Source organism: Stomoxys calcitrans, chromosome 2 (assembly GCF_963082655.1).
Source record: "Stomoxys calcitrans chromosome 2, idStoCalc2.1, whole genome shotgun sequence".
NCBI lineage: Eukaryota > Metazoa > Arthropoda > Insecta > Diptera > Muscidae > Stomoxys > Stomoxys calcitrans.
In genome coordinates, this window is record NC_081553.1 from 209752998 (window position 1) to 209776418 (window position 23421).

General features: G+C 40.2%; 2 protein-coding genes across 2 annotated transcripts; one reads left to right on the top strand and one right to left on the bottom strand.

The window, feature by feature from the left end:
- Positions 1-118: 118 nt before the first annotated feature.
- LOC106084707 (BRCA1-associated protein) lies at positions 119-5311 on the bottom strand. Its single transcript, XM_013248586.2, has 6 exons — positions 5094-5311; positions 4678-5032; positions 4443-4613; positions 3670-3836; positions 741-1365; positions 119-685 (listed from the first exon to the last, which is right to left on the bottom strand). Exons 1-6 carry the CDS (start codon positions 5158-5160, stop codon positions 370-372), a joined length of 1701 nt encoding a protein of 566 aa, XP_013104040.1. The 5' UTR covers positions 5161-5311; the 3' UTR covers positions 119-369.
- Positions 5312-12865: 7554 nt separating this feature from the next.
- On the top strand, positions 12866-16320 carry LOC106084694 (ficolin-2). The gene is made up of 6 exons (XM_013248569.2): positions 12866-12974; positions 13042-13142; positions 13219-13253; positions 13319-13364; positions 15383-15916; positions 16025-16320. Exons 1-6 carry the CDS (start codon positions 12897-12899, stop codon positions 16143-16145), a joined length of 915 nt encoding a protein of 304 aa, XP_013104023.1. The 5' UTR covers positions 12866-12896; the 3' UTR covers positions 16146-16320.
- Positions 16321-23421: the final 7101 nt, after the last annotated feature.

A 23421-nucleotide genomic window follows, 5' to 3' on the forward strand; every position in this document is an offset into this window, starting at 1 on the left:
CTTGAAGTACCTTACGTGGAAGTCTAAAGGAGAAAAAATTTAACTTTGAATATTGGCAAACATTGCAAGGGGAAACAAATGCCTACCTTTCTATACAATGTACCCATGAACACAGTACTTCGTTTTAAACACATTTAATAGTAATAATAAATATATAAACATATAAAAAAGCTAATACAGTGGAGTTCACGTAAGGAATTTCTAAATTAATAATAGGTTTCACATAATTCGATTTGTTTACCAAAATGGCTCAATGCCAACCATAAAACCATCAGACACACCACTTTTCAAAATGTTTTCGCTTACCAACTTAATGACAATTCAATATCATCATCAGTAGCTACAAATTATGGACCATTAAATCGACATTTAATGTTTCTTCTTACGGCGATTGCCTTTGGAAGTGGAACTACTCGTGGCAGTTGGTTCGTCGGGCAAGACAACGGTGCCTCCGGCTATTTCCTCTTTCAATTCCGATTCGGCTATCTTACTTTGGGCAGTCATATAGAACATAATATCATGTAGTTGTTCCTTAATGGAACTAAGCTCGGCTTCCTTGGAATCACGATAAGCCTTGTATTGTTGATCCAGCTGTTTGTATTTGCTATGCCAGGAGGATTGATTGGTTTGTAAGGCACGTGATATTTCCTGTTCTTCAACCAATTGTTTTTGTATCTCTTTTAATCTGAAAAATACTAAAGGTAATAAAATTTACTTTTATTTATTTTTTCTTCACTTACTTGGTATTATTTTGTTGCAATTTTCTTTCTAAAGCTTGCTTCTCCTTGTTCAGCGTTTGTATGCGTTGCTCCATTTCACTCATTTTACTGTGTGCCCCCTCCAAAGTGCTACGAAAGTCATGCCATTCCTTTTCTAAATGTTCCATACGTTCCTCATAGTATTTGCGTTGAGTATCCAACTGCGAAGTCAATAGATATGTAAATTCCAATTGTATGGAATCGATTTTTTCCTCTCCCTCATCATTTGGCGCCTGGGTGGCCACCAATTTGCCATCGGTTTTATTTTGAAATAAACGATGTACAAAATTATCGCCAGCATAATCCCAAACACTTGATGTACCCAATTGCATGGCAAATGTATGATTTGTGGCCCGGTAATGGGCAGCAGCATGACCTCCTTGATAACGACCACAGCCGACGTGGCCACATATTAGACATATCCATAGAGAGTCGGTACCTTCACATTCCATGCAAACGGAATTTTCCATAAATTCGGGAGTTTGAACATGGCGGCAGACGGGGCAAGTGGAGTCACCCCATTTAATTAAACAATTGGCATGAAAAGCATGATTGCAGAGAATTGTAAGTACCCCATCTACGCTTTCGTCCATGCGTTCAAGACAAACTGAAAAATAAAAAAAATACATTAGAGATTGAGATAACTAAAGTCAATTCGAAAAATTGAAAATTGGAATAAGCACAGTAGGGGACGTTGATGGCTCGTCGACGTGCCATGTGAGTTCCAAAAAGTATAGGAAATGTAAGAAGCATTTTCGAAATTAAGGGAAGGCTTTCAGACTTTGCTGAGTTATGTACAATAATCCGGAATAGTGGAGGCGAATAATCCGCCTGATGAGGTAACCCGAAAAGGGTCGCTGACAAGTTTTAATCATTCTTTTCAATTAGTAAACTCTCAGTTGTGTTCGGCACCTTGGTAGGGATGCTTTCTACAATGACCGAGTAAAAGGGGCCTAAGGTGCTGCTATGTTGCAGAGTAGTCAAGGACTAAGTAGATCTAGGTACAGAACATCACTTATAGTGGGGATGAGGATACATGACTTCGGAATTCTGATAAAAGTTCTGAATGGCTATTGCACCATCAGGTCTTTCATTCCGCGTTTGAAGGGGCGGGCGACTCTGCAGGGTCTGTGGTTATGAGGAGGATTTGAAGACGGGCATCTTTTGTGTCACTGCCCGTGCTTGGATTCGTGCTTGGATTCTCTGAACACACTAAGCCTATTCGTCTTTCTCGATTACTGTAAAGGCCCTTAAGTGGCTAATGGGACAAATCTCTCATCGACGATAGCTCTTCATTCTTAGTCCCTGGGTCCTCAATGTAGACTCCCAAACCCACTCCGTCCTCTAGATTTTATCCATCTGTGTAGCATGAACTGTCAGATGGCTATACTAGAGTCCCGTCATTCCAAGACTATGGCGCTGGCAGCATTATCTTGCATTCGATCTTAAGTGTCGTCTCACGTATCCGATCTTAAACCTATTCCAATTCATACAGGCTTCCTATCTTCGCATTGATTATACAGATAAGGTATGACCTGCTCCTATCATTTATGCACTATCCCATTTCCTTAAGTTTCATAGCCGCAAAAACTGTCTCGTTAGTGATATGTGTTTCTATGTGTTGGATATCCAGAAAAGTCTTAATCTCCCTTGTAGTCCTCTTCCTGAATCCCTAGGCCACATCCTGAATGTGACACTTCCATTTCAGTGGTGGTGGTGTTTCAAATTGGCTTACATTTGATTGAGGTATACACTATATGGTCCATGGTTTTGAGTAGAAAGGACATTAGGCTTATAGATATGTACAATCATGGGATAGGTCAGGTTGTTGCTGTTGTTGTATTAGCTACATATTTCCATTATGTTTCTATCCATTGGACAGACAGCCGCGGGAACGTGATGTTTATATAAATGTGCCAATAACTCGCTTTGTCATATCGAGCACGATAGACACTCAGGACTTATGCAAGGGCCGGTGCCGCCCGGACTCTCACTGAAACACTGAAACCCTCCGCCCGATATACTTGATCGCCCGCGACTGCTACACCGTATGGGACATTCCACTATCTGTAACCTTTGAACGCATCTCCAGCGATGCGTTCTAAGCCTATCGTGACAGCGATGAACACCACTCAGATCGGAACTCAAAGTTTCAGCCTGTGTGGTGTTCACAGCTATCCCGTGCCGGGATATTGTTGTTATAGCAGTTTGTTGTTTCCTATCTTTCGTCGGCTTCATTCTGTTGAGTATCCAGATCCAGAAACTCTGCGGCTAAGATGGGGTGCGTCCAGAGGGATCTGGATCTGAGTCGAGCAGGTCTGGCTGGGCAGTGGTTAGGAACCTTCTTTGGTGTATTGCTTATGTTTCATGGGCCTCTCGATAGTTCAAAATTTAATGCAAAAATGTGTCAGCAAAGCGTCCTATTAGATAGGCATATTAGTCAGTGGATGTGTTGTCAAAGCCATTCATCTTTTACCGAATATAGGCGACGATAAGTTTTTCTAACGTCTTCAGCAGAAATGATGACAGGTTTATTGGTCTAAAGATTATCGCACTTGCATGATTACTTTTTCCTGCCTTGGGTATAAAGACCATGCTTATTTGTCTCCAGCTCAAGGCTTTGTGCTTGAGCGGTATTCACTTTCTTTAAATGAGCACTAGCCATGTCTTAATGAAGCCTTTCGCGCTTCGCAGCGTCCTAGGTATAATGCCACTGGGCTAGTTGTGCTAGAATTACTCTGGTCTGTCAGATGTTTTGCACTGGGGATATTCTCTTTTTTATACCCCCCGCCATAATTTCGTTATTCCATTTCTAACACTTCAAAATATTGAGTCAAAGACTAGCAAAACATCTTTGGCCCTAAGCAAGCTAGCCTTTTAAGATGTCAATTAGAAATTAAGATAAACATACCTGGGCAAGTTGGCAATTCAGTATGACCCAAAGGTGGCAATCCATCTTCGCCCTTTTCCACCTCTGATACCCAAACGGCATGACAAAGAGAATCAGGCTCCAGAGAATTATAAGCTGCACCATTGTAGGTTTGATAAAACTCCAAGGCTGATGAATTCGAACGAAACCTAAACGAAACAGAAAATCAAGGAGAAAATTAAAAAAGCATGCATTTTGTAAATTTAGACTATATTTATGATAGGTCTGAGAAATAGTTAATAACTGGGCGGACATTGAAATAGGAAGTTTTTGTTAGCTTATGGGCACACTATGCAAATTATTATCAAAGCAAATGTAAATTTGCCCATGTCCATTGCATTGAGAAACAGGGGCAAACTGATTGATTGCTGTCCGATTCAAGTTTAAGCTCAAAGACCAGTTTTAATTCGTGAATTTAAATACCACAGGCTTATTTTTTGTAGATAGACTAAAGCCTCTGGTGGGAATTGAACCAACAGCCACCAAATTCAATAAAAGGGTGTACATTAAAAATCTTAATATGGTGAATTTCATCATATTGCGATATTAAATGTAGGCGATATGAAAGAAATTTAAGTTCAACATAAAACATTGGAATATTTGGTCACAATAACATTAACAAGAAAGTTTTTGTTACAAAATTTTTTTCACAATATAATTTGAATGACCTAAAAATTCTTCCTGTATTGTAATTAGAAGCCATCTAAAACAAACGCAATAAAATAATTATAAACAATAATTGTATTCATACTTACTCTAACAAGACCATAAATTGATTGGGACAGCCATCACGCACAATACGTATATGTTGAATTTCTGTGTGACAAGGAGCCACAAAGCTCAAGAGGTCGTGGCAGCTTAGACTGGCCGGTACAGCCAATAAACAAAGTTGATTTGAAGGAGCATCTTTGATCTCTTTGCGTTCACTGAAACAAACATAAAACCCATGCTAAATTACTTTAACCATTTCATATGTATTTTTTTACCTACTTTTTCTTATACAAATGTATAATACCATTGGTTATCTCCACACTTGGATTACCCGAAAAGAAACCAATCTCTTTGGGCAATTCCGAGGCACATTGACCCTCCTCTAGTGGTGTGGTTTCGCGCGATGAACTTGAAGTGGGAAATTCACGTTGACGTTTTTCGCTGGTCAATGGCACTGTTGCTTTCTTTTCCTTGGTGGAGGCCATCTCTTCGCCAGCAACAACTTCTGACCACAACTTATTGCTATATGTTTCAATGATAATTTGTGATGATTTCCGAAGACCCCTATCACGTTCACGCTCTTTAAGGACACGTGGATTGTTAGGATGTTCTGAGGAAACAGCACCAGCTTCGTCTGTTTTAATGGGTAAGGTGACAATGAACAAAGGATGTCTTTGTTATAAAGAAAATCTTACCCGACTCTTCGCTAGTGGTTGAATCGATTTCGATTTTAATAACACACAGTGAGATGTTTTCAAGCATTACATAAATATTATCCTCAATTGAATTCAAGTACAAAATTGTAAAGTGACGCAAAACATTTCTTTTGTCTTTAAGTTACGGCAGAGATGCACAACAGCCAAACTCAACAATTTAGTCTGAAGAAAAACTATTTTGTTTTCTAGATGCTATCCATTCACTGGAATTGACCTACTATGATACAAGAACAAGGTTATCAATACCAGTGAATGCCATGTAGGTCATATTCATAGATTAATGGTTCGTTCACACGACGCAGATGCATAACGAATAGGTCGTTTTTTAAAATAAATAAAAAACAGAGATGTTTTGATCGGTTGGAAGCAGTCGAAGACCCTACAATTCATTATGATTTGGCTTATTCCCGTGCTTTCGCCTTGATTTGTATATTTAGGGTTTTTTGGTTATTAATTTTGTTTTGTCAAGTTATAATAGAGGTTGTTGTTGTTGTTGTAGCAGTGTGTTACACTGAGGCGGCAGCCCCTGTCTATGAAGGACTTCATCGGGTCAATCCGGTACGTAAAACCGGCTGCCATGGGATTGCCTTATCTGTGTGGTGTTCATCGCTGTCACGAGAAGCTTAGCTGCGAGCAACCGGGAGCATCCACATACACAGAAAAAATCGGTTTCAATTACGAAATTAATTGATCCAATCTAGGGAACCCACCACAATGGCTTCTGCAAAAAATTTATACAAAATAAATTTAGTTGAAGGGCATAATTATACTCTACACATCAAATTTCTGTCAAACCATCAAAAATTAAAGCTTCTAGGAACCGAACAAGGATGATCGAGAAACCGCTTTACATGGGAGCTATATCAGGTTATAAGCAGAGTTGTTGGAAGTCATAACAGAACACTACATGCAAAGTTTCCGCCAAATCGGAAGAAAATTGCGGCTTGTTAGGACTCAAGAATTCAAATCGGGAGATTGGTTTATATGGGAACTATATCAGGTTATAGACCGATTTGGGCAATAATTGGCACAGTTATTGGAAATCATAATAATCATAACTAAAAAATTATTGATCTAATTAATTTTTTAATTGAAAACATTTTTATTTTGAAATAAATTTTTAATTGAAAAATTTTTTGTTTTTTTCACATGGACAGTTCCCTTAAAATTGTCTCTTAATATTTTCGTTTATTTCTTATCTCAGCGCTTAATGCTTGTTTAAAGAGTCGCTTGGCTTATCTACTTTTTATTTATTGTCTGTTATAACAAGTTATCGAAATACAGTTGCCTGAAGATGACTGACTTTACAAAGTTGGTAACACCTAACACTTGGCGCAGGTAATAAATCTAGATGTCACTGTCATGGCATGCAATTGGAACGTTTCAAATATTTCTCTCTGCGGACACAGCTAAAAAAAATCTACTATCCTGCTGCCTTGCTGTGTCACCAGTCTCCAACAGAACCATAGAGTTCCCAAAATCGGGGAACACCATTTTTTAGACACCCTATACCCAGAGAAAAGTTGATACCGAATGTGATCATTTCAGTTCCATACGGTATTGATAGTACAGCAACGCCGTATGGTACAAAAGCAATACTGGATGGTATGGATGAAACGTAAAACGATTAGTACCGTTTGGTACTAGCCTTATTACCGAACTGTTATTGGTTTTAGGACGTTAGGACCGTTATTGATTATTCCACCACCTACCCACATAAAACCATTGAAAATAATTTTAATCTAATTTTATTTCGATTATTATACCCTCCACCGTAGGATGGGGGTCATGACATTTTAAGTCGAACTAGCCATGTCTGTCTGTCCGTCCGTCTGTCTGTCGAAATCACGCTAACTTTCGAGGGAATAAAGCTTGAAATTGTGCACAAATACCTTTTATTAGTGTAGGTCAGTTGGCATTGTGAATGGGCCAAATCGGTCCATATTTCCATATAGCTGCCATATAAACCGATCTTGGGTCTTGATTTCTTGAGCCTCTAGAGGGAGCAATTATCGTCCGATTTGATCAAATTTTTCACGTGGTGTTTTGGTATCACTTCCAACAACTGTGCTGAGTATGGTTCAAATCGGTTCATAGCCTGATATAGCTGCCATATAAACCGATCTTGGGTTTTGACTTCTTAAGTCGGTAGAGGGCGCAATTGAATGAAATTTTGCAAGAGGTATTTTTTATGACTTTCAACAACTGTGCGTAGTATGGCCGAAATCGGTTTACAGCCTGGTACAGCTGCCATATAAACCGATCTTGGGTCTTGACTTCTTAAGCCGCTAGAGGGCGCAATCCATATCCGATTTGGCTGAAATTTTGCAAGAAGTGTTTTGTTATGATTTCCAAAAACTGGGATCTTGAATTCTTGAGCCTCTAGAGGGCGCAATTCTCATCCGAATTGGCAGAAATTTTGTACCACGGCTTTAACCATGACCTTCAATATACGTGTCTAATATGGTCTAAATCGATCTATAGCTTGATACAGTTCCCATATAAACCGATCTCCCGATTTTGCTTCTTGAGTCCCTACAAGGCGCAATTCTTATTCGAATTGGGTGAAAATTTACCCAATGACTTCTACAATGTTCAGCATTTATTTATGGTCCGAATCGGACTATAACTTGATATAGCTCCTTTAGTATAACAATTATTCAATATTCTTTCTTTGCCTTAAAAGAGATACTGAACTCGACAAATGCGATCCATGGTGGAGGGTATATAAGATTCGGCCCGGCCGAACTTTGCACGCTCTTACTTGTTTATTATCTGATTTCGCTGAAATTTGGCACAGTAACCTAAGTTAAGCTTTTTGACATCCGTGCCAAATACGGTTCAGATCGGTCTATAAAATGAGGGTTAAATCGGGAAACTGGGCTATATTGCAGCTACATACAAATATGGTCAGATCTGGTCTATACTCAAGCGTACAGGGGTCCTCGCAACTCTCTGACACAACGAAAATGAGTAGTAAAAGTTCATTCCTTAATCAAGTCTTAAATCGCTTTATTCGAATTCGGCATGGTTGTTCATTGAAATCAGGGCAAAAATATGGCTTTTATGAACTCAAGAGTTCTTGTCAGTAGATCGGTATAAATGATGCTATATCATGATATAGGCCATTTTTTACCCACCACCGAAGGATGGGGGTATATTCTTTTGTTAAACCTAAAACGATCTAGCTGTGTCCGTCCGTCTGTCTGTTAAAATCACGCTACAGTCTTTAAAAATGGAGATATTGAACTGAAACTTAAGATTTGGATATAGCTGCGATATAGATCGATCCGCCGATTTAAGGTTTTGGGTCCATAAAAGGCGCATTTATTATCCGATTTTGCTGAAATTTGGAACAGTGAGTTGTGTTATGGCCTTCGACATCCCTTTTCAAGTTGGCTCAGATCGGTCCAGATTTGGATATAGCTGCCATATCGATCGATCCGCCGATTTAGGGTCTTATCCCATAAAAGCCACATTTATTATCCGATTTTGCTGAAATTTGGGACAGTGAGTTGTGTAAGGGTCTTCGACATCCTTTTTCAATTTGGCTCAGATCGGTCCAGATTTGGATATAGCTGCCATATCGATCGATCCGCCGATTTAGGGTCTTATCCCATAAAAGCCACATTTACTATCCGATTTTGCTGAAACTTGGGACAGTGAGTTGTATTAGGCCCTTCGACATCCCTCTTTTATTTGGCCCAGATCGGTCCAGATTTGGATATATCTGCCATATAGATCGATCCGCCGATTTAGGGTTTTATCCCATAAAAGCCACATTTATTATCCGATTTTGCTGAAATTTGGAACAGTGAGTTGCATTAGGCCCTTCGACATCCCACTTTTATTTGGCCCAGATCGGTCCAGATTTGGATATAGCTGCCATATAGATCGATCCGCCGATTTAGGGTCTTATCCCATAAAAGCCACATTTATTATCCGATTTTGCTGAAATTTGGGACAGTGAGTTGTGTAAGGGTCTTCGACATCCTTTTTCAATTTGGCTCAGATCGGTCCAGATTTGGATATAGCTGCCATATAGATCGATCCACTGATTTAGGGTCTTATCCCATAAAAGCCACATTTACTATCCGATTTTGCTGAAACTTGGGACAGTGAGTTGTATTAGGCCCTTCGACATCCCTCTTTTATTTGGCCCAGATCGGTCCAGATTTGGATATATCTGCCATATAGATCGATCCGCCGATTAAGGGTTTTATCCCATAAAAGCCACATTTATTATCCGATTTTGCTGAAATTTGGGACAGTGAGTTGCATTAGGCCCTTCGACATCCCACTTTTATTTGGCCCAGATCGGTCCAGATTTGGATATAGCTGCCATATAGATCGATCCGCCGATTTAGGGTCTTATCCCATAAAAGCCACATTTATTATCCGATTTTGCTGAAATTTGGGACAGTGAGTTGTGTAAGGGTCTTCGACATCCTTTTTCAATTTGGCTCAGATCGGTCCAGATTTGGATATAGCTGCCATATAGATCGATCCACTGATTTAGGGTCTTATCCCATAAAAGCCACATTTACTATCCGATTTTGCTGAAACTTGGGACAGTGAGTTGTATTAGGCCCTTCGACATCCCTCTTTTATTTGGCCCAGATCGGTCCAGATTTGGATATATCTGCCATATAGATCGATCCGCCGATTTAGGGTTTTATCCCATAAAAGCCACATTTATTATCCGATTTTGCTGAAATTTGGAACAGTGAGTTGCATTAGGCCCTTCGACATCCCACTTTTATTTGGCCCAGATCGGTCCAGATTTGGATATAGCTGCCATATAGATCGATCCGCCGATTTAGGGTCTTATCCCATAAAAGCCACATTTATTATCCGATTTTGCTGAAATTTGGGACAGTGAGTTGTGTAAGGGTCTTCGACATCCTTTTTCAATTTGGCTCAGATCGGTCCAGATTTGGATATAGCTGCCATATAGATCGATCCACTGATTTAGGGTCTTATCCCATAAAAGCCACATTTACTATCCGATTTTGCTGAAACTTGGGACAGTGAGTTGTATTAGGCCCTTCGACATCCCTCTTTTATTTGGCCCAGATCGGTCCAGATTTGGATATATCTGCCATATAGATCGATCCGCCGATTAAGGGTTTTATCCCATAAAAGCCACATTTATTATCCGATTTTGCTGAAATTTGGGACAGTGAGTTGCATTAGGCCCTTCGACATCCCACTTTTATTTGGCCCAGATCGGTCCAGATTTGGATATAGCTGCCATATAGATCGATCCGCCGATTTAGGGTCTTATCCCATAAAAGCCACATTTATTATCCGATTTTGCTGAAATTTGGGACAGTGAGTTGTGTAAGGGTCTTCGACATCCTTTTTCAATTTGGCTCAGATCGGTCCAGATTTGGATATAGCTGCCATATAGATCGATCCACTGATTTAGGGTCTTATCCCATAAAAGCCACATTTACTATCCGATTTTGCTGAAACTTGGGACAGTGAGTTGTATTAGGCCCTTCGACATCCCTCTTTTATTTGGCCCAGATCGGTCCAGATTTGGATATATCTGCCATATAGATCGATCCGCCGATTTAGGGTTTTATCCCATAAAAGCCACATTTATTATCCGATTTTGCTGAAATTTGGAACAGTGAGTTGCATTAGGCCCTTCGACATCCCACTTTTATTTGGCCCAGATCGGTCCAGATTTGGATATAGCTGCCATATAGATCGATCCGCCGATTTAGGGTCTTATCCCATAAAAGCCACATTTATTATCCGATTTTGCTGAAATTTGGGACAGTGAGTTGTGTAAGGGTCTTCGACATCCTTTTTCAATTTGGCTCAGATCGGTCCAGATTTGGATATAGCTGCCATATAGATCGATCCACTGATTTAGGGTCTTATCCCATAAAAGCCACATTTACTATCCGATTTTGCTGAAACTTGGGACAGTGAGTTGTATTAGGCCCTTCGACATCCCTCTTTTATTTGGCCCAGATCGGTCCAGATTTGGATATATCTGCCATATAGATCGATCCGCCGATTTAGGGTTTTATCCCATAAAAGCCACATTTATTATCCGATTTTGCTGAAATTTGGAACAGTGAGTTGTGTTAGGGCCTTCGACATCTTTTTTCAATTTGGCCAAGATCGGTCCAGATTTGGATATAGCTGCCATATAGACCGATCCGCCGATTTAAGGTCTTGGGCCTATAAAAGGCGCATTTATTAACCAATTTTGCTGAAATTTGGAACTTTTTTTTAATTTAATTTAGATCGGTCCAGATTTGGATATAGCTGCCATATAGACCGATCTCTCGATTTAAGGTTTTGGCGCCATAAAAGGCGCATTAATTGTCCGATTTCTCCGAAATTTGGGACAGTGAATTATGTTAAGCCCCTTGACATTTTTGTACGAATTGGCCAAGATCGGTCCAGATTTGGATATAGCTGCCATATAGATCGATCTCTCGATTTAAGGTCTTAGGCCCACAAAAGGCGCATTTATTGTGCGATTTTGCCGAAATTGGGAACAGTGAGTTGTGTTAAGCCACTTGACATTTTTTTTACGAATTGGCCAAGATCGGTCCAGAGTTTGATATAGCTGCCATATAGACCGATCTCTCGATTTGAGGTTTTAACGCCATAAAAGGCGCATTTATTGTCCGATTTCTCGGAAATTTGGGACAGTGAGTTATGTTAAGCCCCTTGACATTTTTTTACGAATTGGTCAAGATCGATCCAGATTTGGATATAGCTGCCATATAGACCGATCTCTCGATTTAAGGTTTTGGCGCCATAAAAGGCGCATTAATTGTCCGATTTCTCCGAAATTTGGGACAGTGAGTTGTATTAAGCCCCTTGACACTTTTTTACGAATTGGCCAAGATCGGTTCAGATTTGGATATAGCTGTCATATAACCCGATCTCTCGATTTAAGGTTTTGTTGCCATAAAAGGCGCATTTATTGTCCGATTTCTCCGAAATTTGGGACAGTGAGCTGTGTTAGGGCCTTCGACATCCTTCTTCAATTTGTATCAGATCGGTCCAGATTTAAATATAGCTGCTATATAAATCGATCTCTCGATTTAAGGTCTTGGGCTTATAGAAAGCGTTTTTGTTGTGCGATTTCGCCGATATTTGGGACAGTGAGTTGTGTTAGGTTTTTCGACATACGTGTCGTATGTGGTTCAGATCGGTCTATATGTGGATATAGCTTCCTAAAAGACCAATTTGATGTCTTGCAAATTAAATGGCAAAATGGTCAACTCTACGGTGTTGTGTATTGAAACATGCATCACATTTTTGGCTTGTAGAAATGTTCTACAAGTAGGTAGTTTTTGGTCGGGTTTGTTAGGATTGTTCTTAACTTTTGGTAGGAAATAATTCTCTCGAGTGGCAACACTGGTAACAAACCATATTTAATATGTGTCCATTAGCCTAATTTGTGAAAGATACAACATTTAATCTATTTTTCTTGGTTCTTGACATTACCAAATCTGCATCAATGGGTGGTTCAATTCTCTTCCGGTATTTGAGCTGCAATATTTTTACGTAATACACACAAACACACACACATACATTGTTGAGTAATTCCGTGTGCCCATCTTTGAAATGAATGCAATGCACTTTTACCTATTTAAAGATCACTTTTAAGTATGGGGGATCCAAATTAAGATATTTCGTGTGCATAATTAAATTAAAGTCCATGGCCAAATTCAGCAATGAACTTTCGTTATAAATGTACAACATAATGCGGAAAAGTCAAACAGTTCATAGGGGTTGGCGAAAATGTTCGGACGTAAAATAATCGGTTGCTTTATTATTTTCATAAATTTCTCTTGTAATTTTTTGATTGGTATTTCCGAGGTAAGAAACAAAGAATTGCAGGAGAAATGCAAAAAAGATTTTAGGAGAATCGCCATTACTATTCCAGGAAACCGATTTATCACATGTAGTTGAAAATGTGCAACTTCGTCAGAAGATTTTAAGTGATTTGGGTGAAATGAAGAGTTTGATGGAGAATATAAATCGGAGGTATGATCTTATAGAGCAGTTAACAAAAAGAAAAATAGAAATCATGTTTCAATATAAAAATTTACCCTTATTTTAGATTCCTGGAACGCAACATTAATGGCACTGATACTGGTATTAACATTTAACTTTTTGAAGGTTTTTACTTTAAATTAAATGTTTGATTTAACTCTTTCCAGAAATGTCTGTATTTGATATAAGATTTGATCCTATACCAGAGAAGTGGTAAGTAGTGCTAGTGCTAAAGGCCCTATACGCTTGATTTTAGAAGCCGTATTCAATCTGATTCACCTACACACTTTGGACCAATTGTGACATCAAGAAACAATAGTGGGAAGCCTTATACATATTTGCCCATGAGCATTCCATTAACGAACAGGAGAACATTTTTTAAATACCAATGAGTGCTGTCCGTTTCAAGTTTAAGCTCTATAATATAAGCCGAGTCCGAACCGTGTGTCGCAGTGCAACACCTCGATGGGAAGAAGTTTTAACATGGGATCGTACCTCACAAATGTCGCCAGCATTAGGAGGTGACAGTGTTAGGTTAGGTTAGAGTGACACTCTATTTTTGTTCCAGACAGACTCACATAGACAATTTTAGTCCATTGTGATACCACAATAGTGGCAGATATGGCCCTGGTTGGAATCAAAGTCGCGACCCCCGTTCTGGTAATCCAAGCACGTTGCCAACTCAGCTGCCGGGGTGACCTAGGAGGAGATAGCTACCGCAGAAAATGTTTTCTGATGTTCTCGCCACCATTCAAACCCTGGCGTTTAACGCCATAGGCAGACATGCAAACCTCTTTGCTACGGTGGCCTTCAAAGGAATCCTTATGGTTCTTTTAAATAACTCAAAATAAGTTTTTAAGACCACTTATTGAGACATTTCTTACAGAAATTTAGTTTTTTTTTTTTTTTTTCTGTGTTTTTTTTCGGATCCTATTTGTGAGCTTTTCTGGATCATATTTATGAAGGTCCGTTGGAACGTGTACGGTAGTAAGTACACCTTCAAGGACGTCTTATGTATCGTTTCGTTGAAAGATATTCAACAATAGACTGCAGTTTTTAATTCTAAGAAATCTTCGACTTCAGACCGCTCTAGTTGTTGTTGGAACCATTTTCAATCACATTTAGAATCCAAGATTCCTTTGGGAGTCCCTGATTCCTCTTGACATCCCAGATTCCTTTGGGAATCTTATATTCCTTTGGGAATCCTAGATTCCTTTGGGAATCCCAGATTCCTTTGGGAATCCCAGATTCCTTTGGGAATCCCAGATTCCTTTGGGAATCCCAGATTCCTTTGGGAATCCCAGATTCCTTTGGGAATCCCAGATTCCTTTGGGAATCCCAGATTCCTTTGGAAATCCCAAGTTCCTTTGGGAATCGCAGATTCCTTTGGGAATCCCAGATTCCTTTGGGAATCCCAGATTCCTTTGGAAATCCCAGATTCCTTTGCGAATCCCAGATTCCTTTGGGAATCCCAGATTCCTTTGGGAATTCCAGATTCCTTTGGGAATCGCAGATTCCTTTGGGAATCCCAGATTCTTTTGGGAATCCCAGATTCCTTTGGGAATCCCAGATTCCTTTGGGAATCCCAGATTCCTTTGGGAATCCCAGATTCCTTTGGGAATCCCAGATTCCTTTGAGAATCCCAGATTCCTTTGGGAATCCCAGATTCCTTTGGGAATCGCAGATTCCTTTGCGAATCGCAGATTCCTTTGGGAATCTCAGATTCCTTTGGGAATCTCAGATTCCTTTGGGAATCCCAGATTCCTTTGGGAATCCCAGATTCCTTTCGGAATTCCAGATTCCTTTGGGAATCCCAGATTCCTTTGGGAATCCCAGATTCCTTTGGGAATCCTAGATTACTTTGGGAATCCCAGATTCCTTTGGGAATCCCAAAATCCTTGGGAATCCCAAAATCCTTGGGAATCCCAGATTCCTTTGGGAATCGCAGATTCCTTTGGGAATCCCTGATTTCTTTGGGAATCCCAGATTCCTTTGGGAATCCCAGATTCCTTTGGGAATCCCAGATTCCTTTGGGAATTCCAGATTTCTTTGGGAATCCCAGATTCCTTTGGGAATCCCAGATTCCTTTGGGAATCCCAGATTCCTTTGGGAATCTCAGATTCCTTTCGGAATGGGGGTTTGTTCTGTTGCTTAATAACATTTCCCTAACTTCCCACCCCCTGATGGGTTGTTGTGCTGTGTTAATCAAATCAATTTCTCTTTTCCCTCAGTAAAACCAAGGACCTCCCCATTAATTGTGACCAGGCCACGGCATGCATAAAACGCAATGGCATTTACAAAATTCTTGTAGAAAAATACAGCAAGGAACCTTTCCTAGTTGAGTGTGATGCGAAAACTCTAAATGGTGGTTGGCTCCTCATCCAGAGACGTCATGATGGCTCCGAAAATTTCTATCGTGACTGGATTTATTACAAAGATGGTTTTGGCAACATTCAAAGTGAATTCTTTATTGGTTTGGATAAGCTACATGCTCTTACCAACTATTTGGGTCCTCAAGAGCTGTTGGTAGTCATCGAAGAGGTGGGTGTTTACAAATATGCCCGCTACAGTTCATTTGCCATAGGCGATGAGGAGAAGCTATACATCTTGAAGTCTTTGGGAAAGTATTCTGGCACTGCAGGCGATTCATTGCAAGCACATATTAATATGGAATTCACCTCCAGGGATCGTGATCATGATAAGGATGTTAGTAATTGTGCTCAAAGATATACGGGAGCGTGGTGGTATAATAAGTGTCACTTGAGGTGAGTGGAAAAAAGAGATTAACAAAGAGCGAGGTTTGAGAGAGCGATAGCGAGAGTGAGAAAAAAAGAAAATTATTCGTTTCTCCTTTTTTTACTGTTCTTTCTTAGCAATTTAAATGGAAAGTATGGCGATAATACCTTCGGCAAGGGTATCAACTGGCACACTTATAAGGGCTCCAATCATTCCATTACAAATGTCAAAATGATGATAAGACGTCGCAGAGAATAAACTTGGCACTTGACAAAAGCAACTAAGGGGTTAAACTGGCTGCAGCGAGATAAGTCGTATTTATTCAAAAATTCTAAGTATTTTCATTATCTTAAAATGTGTTGAAAATTATTAATTAAACAATTATTTAGAGAAGTTTGCATCTATGCTAATAAAACTTGCATAATGAAAAATATTGTTCTAAATTTGTTTTCATTAACTACGACAACTGATAAGTGCTTCACTATTGCCCTCTAATTCTTTGTAGGACTTCACCAGGAACTGCTATTCGCTCTTCTTGGCTCAATCTTGAACCTGCCAGGACTTCAAGATATTCGGCCTGCTGTGTTCTCTATTTTCTCCTCACTAAAAAGCCTCCTCATTTCTCTTCTTTGTTCCTTCAACTATGCGAGGGTACCCATTCTGGACATACCTTCCGAACGGCCTCGTTGAGGCTCTTAGTAACAAGACCTACTGCGGAATCCAGTTCCCTTGCGTCCGGTTTAGGCTCTCAAGCGTTTGCATATGTTCCCTGAAGATATCTTAGTTAGGCTTTCTCGGACTTCTGATAGTTCTCCCGCGCTCAACCTGATAAACTATTCTGTAATGGTCGGAAAAGGACCCCGGGTGGAGACATCCCAGATTAAGATTTTGACCGAGTCACTGTTGGTCACTAGGTTACATTTACATACATTACATATCCGGCACGGGATAGCTGTGACTACTACCGTTGCTGGAACATTGAGGTTCGATTTGTGTGGTGTTCATTTTTGTCACGCGAAGCTCAGCTGTGAGCTACAGGTTGCGGATAGTGGAATATTCCATACGGAGAAGATGCAACGGTAGTCGCGGACAATCAGCGGTATCGAGCGGAGAGTATTTGTGAGAAGTCGGGCGGCACCGGCTCTTGCACAAATACTGAGTGCCTATGGTGGTGGATATGACCAGGTGAGTAATTGGTGTCTTTGAATAGCCAATGGCCATCTTGCGGCGATCGGTGCTTTGGACGGAACGAGCTTACTCATCTACAGGAGCTTGACGAGGATCGCCACCTCCACATGAAAATGTGACAACAACACTAGGTTACATTTATAACCTATTCCCTGATCTGATTGTAGAACATTGGGGTATTCCCCCTGTTGCAGATAACAAAGTTCGTGGACAAAATGTAACGAAACAGAGACTTGTTCGTATCCGTGCTCTCCCATAGACCGTTGTGTGCATTGACGTCCTTTCCAAGTAAAAGGTTGCGCCACGGCCAGAGCCATTAATACCAGTTATAAGCCCAAATTGCGGGGGCTCCAGGAATGGCAAGGATTCTGTGCCGATTCTGTTACAGAGATCATTTCCATTCCATTTCCTCGCACCTCCCTCGCAACCGCCTAATCCCCCGATAGAGGACGTTTATTGTGCACCTTCAGCAGATGTAGTATGAATTTATCGTTTAGTACAGGAGGGGTTATACACACTCGCAGCGTTGTCCAAGGGGGGATTTTATGTATGGGGACCAGCTAAACCATCATGCCATACCAAGGGGGTCCAAACCTATTGTTGCATTTCTCGTAACCGCAGCCAAAAACTTCGACGCCCTTCTGCCTTTCGGTTCCAACGAATGTCGAGAAGAAGTCTTCCTCATCTTGCCCGCTGGCTTCCGATAGAGCTTGGAGAATCCTCTCCTCAATCATCAACCATCTATCTGTGGTAAGCCGGCCTTCGGGATTGCTACGGTGTAGGATAGCTTACTTTAGTATGAGCGTTAATGACAAGCTGGTCGATTTTATGATCGCTTGCCCCAAGTAAGTATTGGTATAATCTTTAGAGTGAGGTGCCCCAGTGTGGAGTACATGCTTCCGATTACGCTTCATGGCCCTGAGAGCAGGATTTATGAAAGACTTTGGCCTTGCAATTGTGGCCCTTCCGGAACCTATTGCGGAAGTCCTTTCATTTGCGGCCTCGTTCCCACGTGTAGCGTAGATACGTTAACGTTGATGCAGTGAAAGGCATATGTTCCATTACAGTTTTTCCAACCTGAAATCTATGCCTGTGCATTAAACGCTTGTCACGGATTTCCAAACTGGATGGATCTAGACCTTCTTCAGGTACCGTAGCGAGCTTATGTCTCTCCTGCTTTGTCTTCTGTCCTTTCCGCTTATATCCTTGCGTGATACTCGCCTTTCAATCAGGATTTGAGGTTCCAGTTACAGCTAGGTCCGAGGATATCATTTGGACGTTTTCTTCATACGTTTCACAAAGCTGGATTGTCATCGCTGGATAGTCAGTGAAACGGATGTCGAAAAGTCTAACACAACTCACTGTCCCAAATTTCGGAGAAATCGGACAATAAATGCGCCTTTTATGGCACCAAAACCTTAAATCGAGAGATCGGTCTATATGGGAGCTATATCCAAATCTGAACTGACCTGGGTCAAATTGCAGAACGATTTTGGCAGAACTGCCGAAAGATGTCAAGAGGCTTAACACCACTCACTGTTCCAAATTTCAGCGAAATCGGACAATAAATGCGCCTTTTGTGGGCCCAAGACCTTGAATGGAGAGATCGGTCTATATGGCAGCTATATCCAAATCTGGGCCAAACTAAGCCAAATTTAAGAAAGACGTCGAAGGGCCTTACACAACTCACTGTCCCAAATTATGGCAAAATCGGACAATAAATGCGCCTTTTATGGGACCAATACCTTAAATCGGCGGATCGGTCTATATGGCAGCTATATCTAAATCTGGATCAAATTAAAGAGGGATGTCGAAGGACCTAACACAACTCACTGTCCCAAATTTCAGCAAAATCGTATAATAAATGTGGCTTTTATGGGCTTAGACCTTACATCGGCGAATCGGTCTATATGGGGGCTATATCAAGATATAGTTCGACATAGCCCATCTTCGAATTCAACCTGCTTATGGACAAAAAGAGAATCTGTGAAAAGTTTCAGCTCAATATCTCTATTTTTAAAGACTGTAGCGGGTTTTCGACATACAGACGGTCAGACGGACGGGCATGGCTAGAACGTTTTAGATTTTTATGACGATCAAGAATATATATGCTTAATAGGGTCGGAAATGGATATTTCCATGTGTTGCAAACGGAATGACAAAATGAATATACCTCCATTCTTCGGTGGTGGGTATGAAAGGTCACAGTTTTGTGGGGTTTATGGGCTGGTGGTATCATTGGATCGTACTTCTTCATAGATGATGCAAATCGTAAGGCAATTGTTAATGGTGAGCGCTATCGTAAGAGTCTAGAGATTGACTTGTGCGACATGTGGTTTCAACAAGACGGTGCCACATGCCCCACAGCACGAGTAATAATGGACTTATTGAGAGGCGACCGCTCAATTGGCCTCCTAGATCATGCAATTTAACGCCTTTAGACTATTTTTTGTGGGGTTATGGTAAAGCTCATTGGACGCATTAGAAGACAATATGGAAGCATTTATTCGCGAGATACTGGCCGAAATGTTAGAAAAAGTATGCCAAAATTGGACTAAGCGGATGGACCACTTGAGGCGTAGTCACGGTCCACATTTGCTTGAAATAATCTTCAAACATTAAATTATATGGACCTTATTATCGATATTTTTTTCTGAGTTTTATGTGTTTTTTTGAAAACCTTTCCTATAGCTCTTAAAAAATCACCCTTTAGGTTGTTGAGTTAATATGTTGGTGCATGCGGGGAAGATAATGAGACTTTGGAGCATTTCCTTTGTCATTGCACGGCTTTCGCGTCTAACAGATACCGGCACTTAGGCGGGGACACTATAACAGACATGAACCAACTTAGGCTCGTGGCATGGAAAACAATTAAGGATTTTGTTAGTATTGTAGCACGGAATACCTAAATTAGATTTTCTTTTTGGAGTTTACTGTTTTTATACCCACCACCATAGGATGGAGGTATACTAACCTAGTCATTCCATTTGTAATACCTCGAAATATTAATCTGCGACCCCATAAAGTATATATATTCTGAATCGTCTCGACATTCTGATTCGATTAAGCCCTGTCCGACCGTTCGTCAAAATCACGATAGTAGTCGAAGGCGTAAGGCTAACCGCTTCAAATTTTGCACAGATACTTAACATTGATGTAGGTCGATGGGGATGGGTCATATCGGTTCAGATTTAGATATAGATCCCATATAAACCGATCTCCCGATTTGATTTCTTGAGCCCCTGGAAGCCGCAATGTTTTCCCGATTTGGCGGAAATTTTGAATGTGGTGTTCTGTTATGATTTTCAATAACTGTGCCAAATACTTTTCAAATCGGTCTATAACCTGTAATTGCTCCCGTATAAACCCATCTCCCGGTGTGACTTCTTAAGCCCCTGGAAGCCACAAATATTGTCCGATTTGGCTGAAATTTTGCATGTGGTGTTCTCTTATAACTTTCAACAACTGCCTCAAGTACAGTTTAAATCGGTCTATAAAAAAATTTTGCATGTAATACGGTTTAAATCGGCCTATAACCTGATGTAGCTCCCATATAAACCGATCTCCCCGATTTGACTTCTTGAGCCCCTGGAAGCCACAAATTTTGTCCGATTTTGCTGAAATTTTGCATGTAGTGTTTTCTTATGACTTCAAACAATTGTGTCAAATACGGTTTAAATCGGTCGATAACCTGATATAGCTGCCATATAAACCGATCTCCCGGTTTACTTCTTGAGCCCTTACTAACCGCAAATTTTTATCGATTTGGCTGAAATTTTGCATGCGGTGTTCTGTTCTGACTTCCAACAACTGTGCTAAGTACGGTCCAAATCAGTCTATAAGCTGATATATAGCTCCCATAGAAATCTGTCTCCCATTATCCTTGTTCGGTTCCTAGAAGCTTTAATTTATGCAGGTTTGACAGAAGTTTGGTATGTAGAATAAAATGATGCCCTTCAACTGAATTTAGTTTGTTAACATTTTTAGCAGAATCCATGGTGGTGGGTTGCAAAGATTCGGTCGCTTTTACTTGTTTGTAGAGCGCACATCAAGCCGATTACTGGCTGAAGTGTATGTCCATAGTGGCATGGTGCGGATTTATATCTGCACCCTCTTTTCAACCTAACCTAACCTAATATGTTGGTGTGTTGCTTCCATTGATACCCGATAGGCGTACATATTTGGAAGATTGAACGGTTGGAGCGCCTCTCTAAACACATGTTCCCTAATTTTATATCAGAATCGTACTCTACTTTCATTTGAGTCCCCTTTTGCCTCAATCGGCCAACATGTTTCTTTGAAAGTGTTTCAGCTACCCACACCTGGTGCCGAATAATATGCTTGCTTTTAATAGACAGACGGACAGACATGGCTAGATCGACTTTGAATGTCAAGGCCATCGAAAATATAGACACTAGATGGTTGCAAATCAATATTTCGATGAGTTTAACACGAAATAACGAAGTTTGTACACCCCCTATCTTATGGTGGGAGGCAATATAAGGCACAAATTTTAAAACTAATTCCAAAAATTTATCGCAATACATAAATACTACATAAGAAACATATTTTTTTTTAGGTTTTTAAAGTTTATCTCAAAACTAAATTCCCCTTTTTATACCCTCCACCATAAGATGGGGGGTATACTAATTTCGTCATTCTGTTTGTAACTACTCGAAATATTCGTCTGAGACCCCATAAAGTATATATATTCTTGATCGTCGCGACATTTTATGTCGATCTAGCCATGTCCCTCCGTCCGTCTGTCCGTCCGTCCGTCCGTCTGTCTGTCTGTCGAAAGCACGCTAACTTCCGAAGGAGTAAAGCTAGCCGCTTGAAATTTTGCACAAATACTTCTTATTAGTGTAGGTCGGTTGGTATTGTAAATGGGCCATATCGGTCCATGTTTTGATATAGCTGCCATATAAACCGATCTAGGGTCTTGACTTCTTGAGCCTCTAGAGTGCGAAATTCTTATCCGATTGGAATGAAATTTTGCACGACGTGTTTTGTTATGATATCCAACAACTGTGTCAAGTATGGTTCAAATCGGTCCATAACCTGATATAGCTGCCATATAAACCGATCTTGGGTCTTGACTTCTTGAGCCTCTAGAATGCGCAATTCCTATCCGATTTGAATGAAATTTTGCACGACGTGTTTTATTATGATATCCAACAACTGTGCCAAGTATGGTTCAAATCGGTTCATAACCTGATATAGCTGCCATATAAACCGATCTTGGGTCTTGACTTCTTGAGCCTCTATAATGCGCAATTCTCATCCGATTGGAATGAAATTTTGCACGACGTGTTTTGTTATGATATCCAACAACTGTGCCAAGTATGGTTCAAATCGGTTGATAACCTGATATAGCTGCCATATAAACCGATCTGGGGTCTTGACTTCTTGAGCCTCTAGAGTGCGCAATTCTTATCCGATTGGAATGAAATTTTGCAAGACGTTTTTTATTGTTACTTTCAACAACTATGTCAAATAAGGTTCAAAACGGTTCATAACCTGATATAGCGGCCACATAAACCGATTTGGGATCTTGACTTCTTGAGCCTCTAGAGGTCGCAGTTATTATCCGATTTGCCTGAAATTTTGTACGACGGATTCTCTCATGACCATCAACATACTTGTTTATTATGGTCTGAATAGGTCTATAGCCCGATACAGCTCCCATATAAATCTATCTCTCTATTTTACTTCTTGAGCCCCCAAAGGGCGCAATTCTTATTCGAATTGGCTGACATTTTACACAGGTCTCCAACATATAATTTATTTGCGGTCCAAACCGGACCATATCTTGATATCGTTCTAATAGCAGAGCAAATCTTTTCTTATATCCTTTTTTACCTAAGAAGAGATGCCGGGAAAAGAACTCCGCAAATGCGATCCATGGTGGAGAGTATATAAGATTCGGCCCGGCCGAACTTAGCACGCTTTTACTTGTTGAGAGTAATGTGAAAAATGTTTGCATTGCTTCGTCCAAAAAGGGGATATACATTAGCTTATCAGGCAACCAGGGCCACATACAGTAAACTCTACGTTGTTCAGACTCTGTAGCATATCCATAATAAAAATTCCCTTAAAAGTGGAACATGTAGTACCAAAATTTAAATGTTTAATATTGTTGCTCGATTTTTTTTTTTAAATTCACAATTTACCTCCAAAAACCCTATAAAACATTTCAAGTCATATAAATATTTTATACAACTTTTAAAGATTTCTCCATATAACGTATAAACGTATTACCCACTGTTCTGAAAAAAAGTTGCAGAAAAATCCCCATATCAAATAAAACGAAATACTATTGCCATTTGTTCATTAGTTTCCATTT

Excerpts from the sequence above, each read along its gene's own strand:
- LOC106084707 (XM_013248586.2), bottom strand. The coding sequence starts at position 5,160 with ATGCTTGAAAACATCTCACTGTGTGTTATTAAAATCGAAATCGATTCA. Across the intron at positions 5,033-5,093 it reads AACCACTAGCGAAGAGTCGG|ACGAAGCTGGTGCTGTTTCC; the intron begins GTAAGATTTTCT and ends CCATTAAAACAG. Across the intron at positions 3,837-4,442 it reads CAATTTATGGTCTTGTTAGA|GTTTCGTTCGAATTCATCAG; the intron begins GTAAGTATGAAT and ends TGTTTCGTTTAG.
- LOC106084694 (XM_013248569.2), top strand. The coding sequence starts at position 12,897 with ATGTTCGGACGTAAAATAATCGGTTGCTTTATTATTTTCATAAATTTC. Across the intron at positions 13,143-13,218 it reads ATGGAGAATATAAATCGGAG|ATTCCTGGAACGCAACATTA; the intron begins GTATGATCTTAT and ends CCCTTATTTTAG. Across the intron at positions 13,254-13,318 it reads CATTAATGGCACTGATACTG|AAATGTCTGTATTTGATATA; the intron begins GTATTAACATTT and ends AACTCTTTCCAG.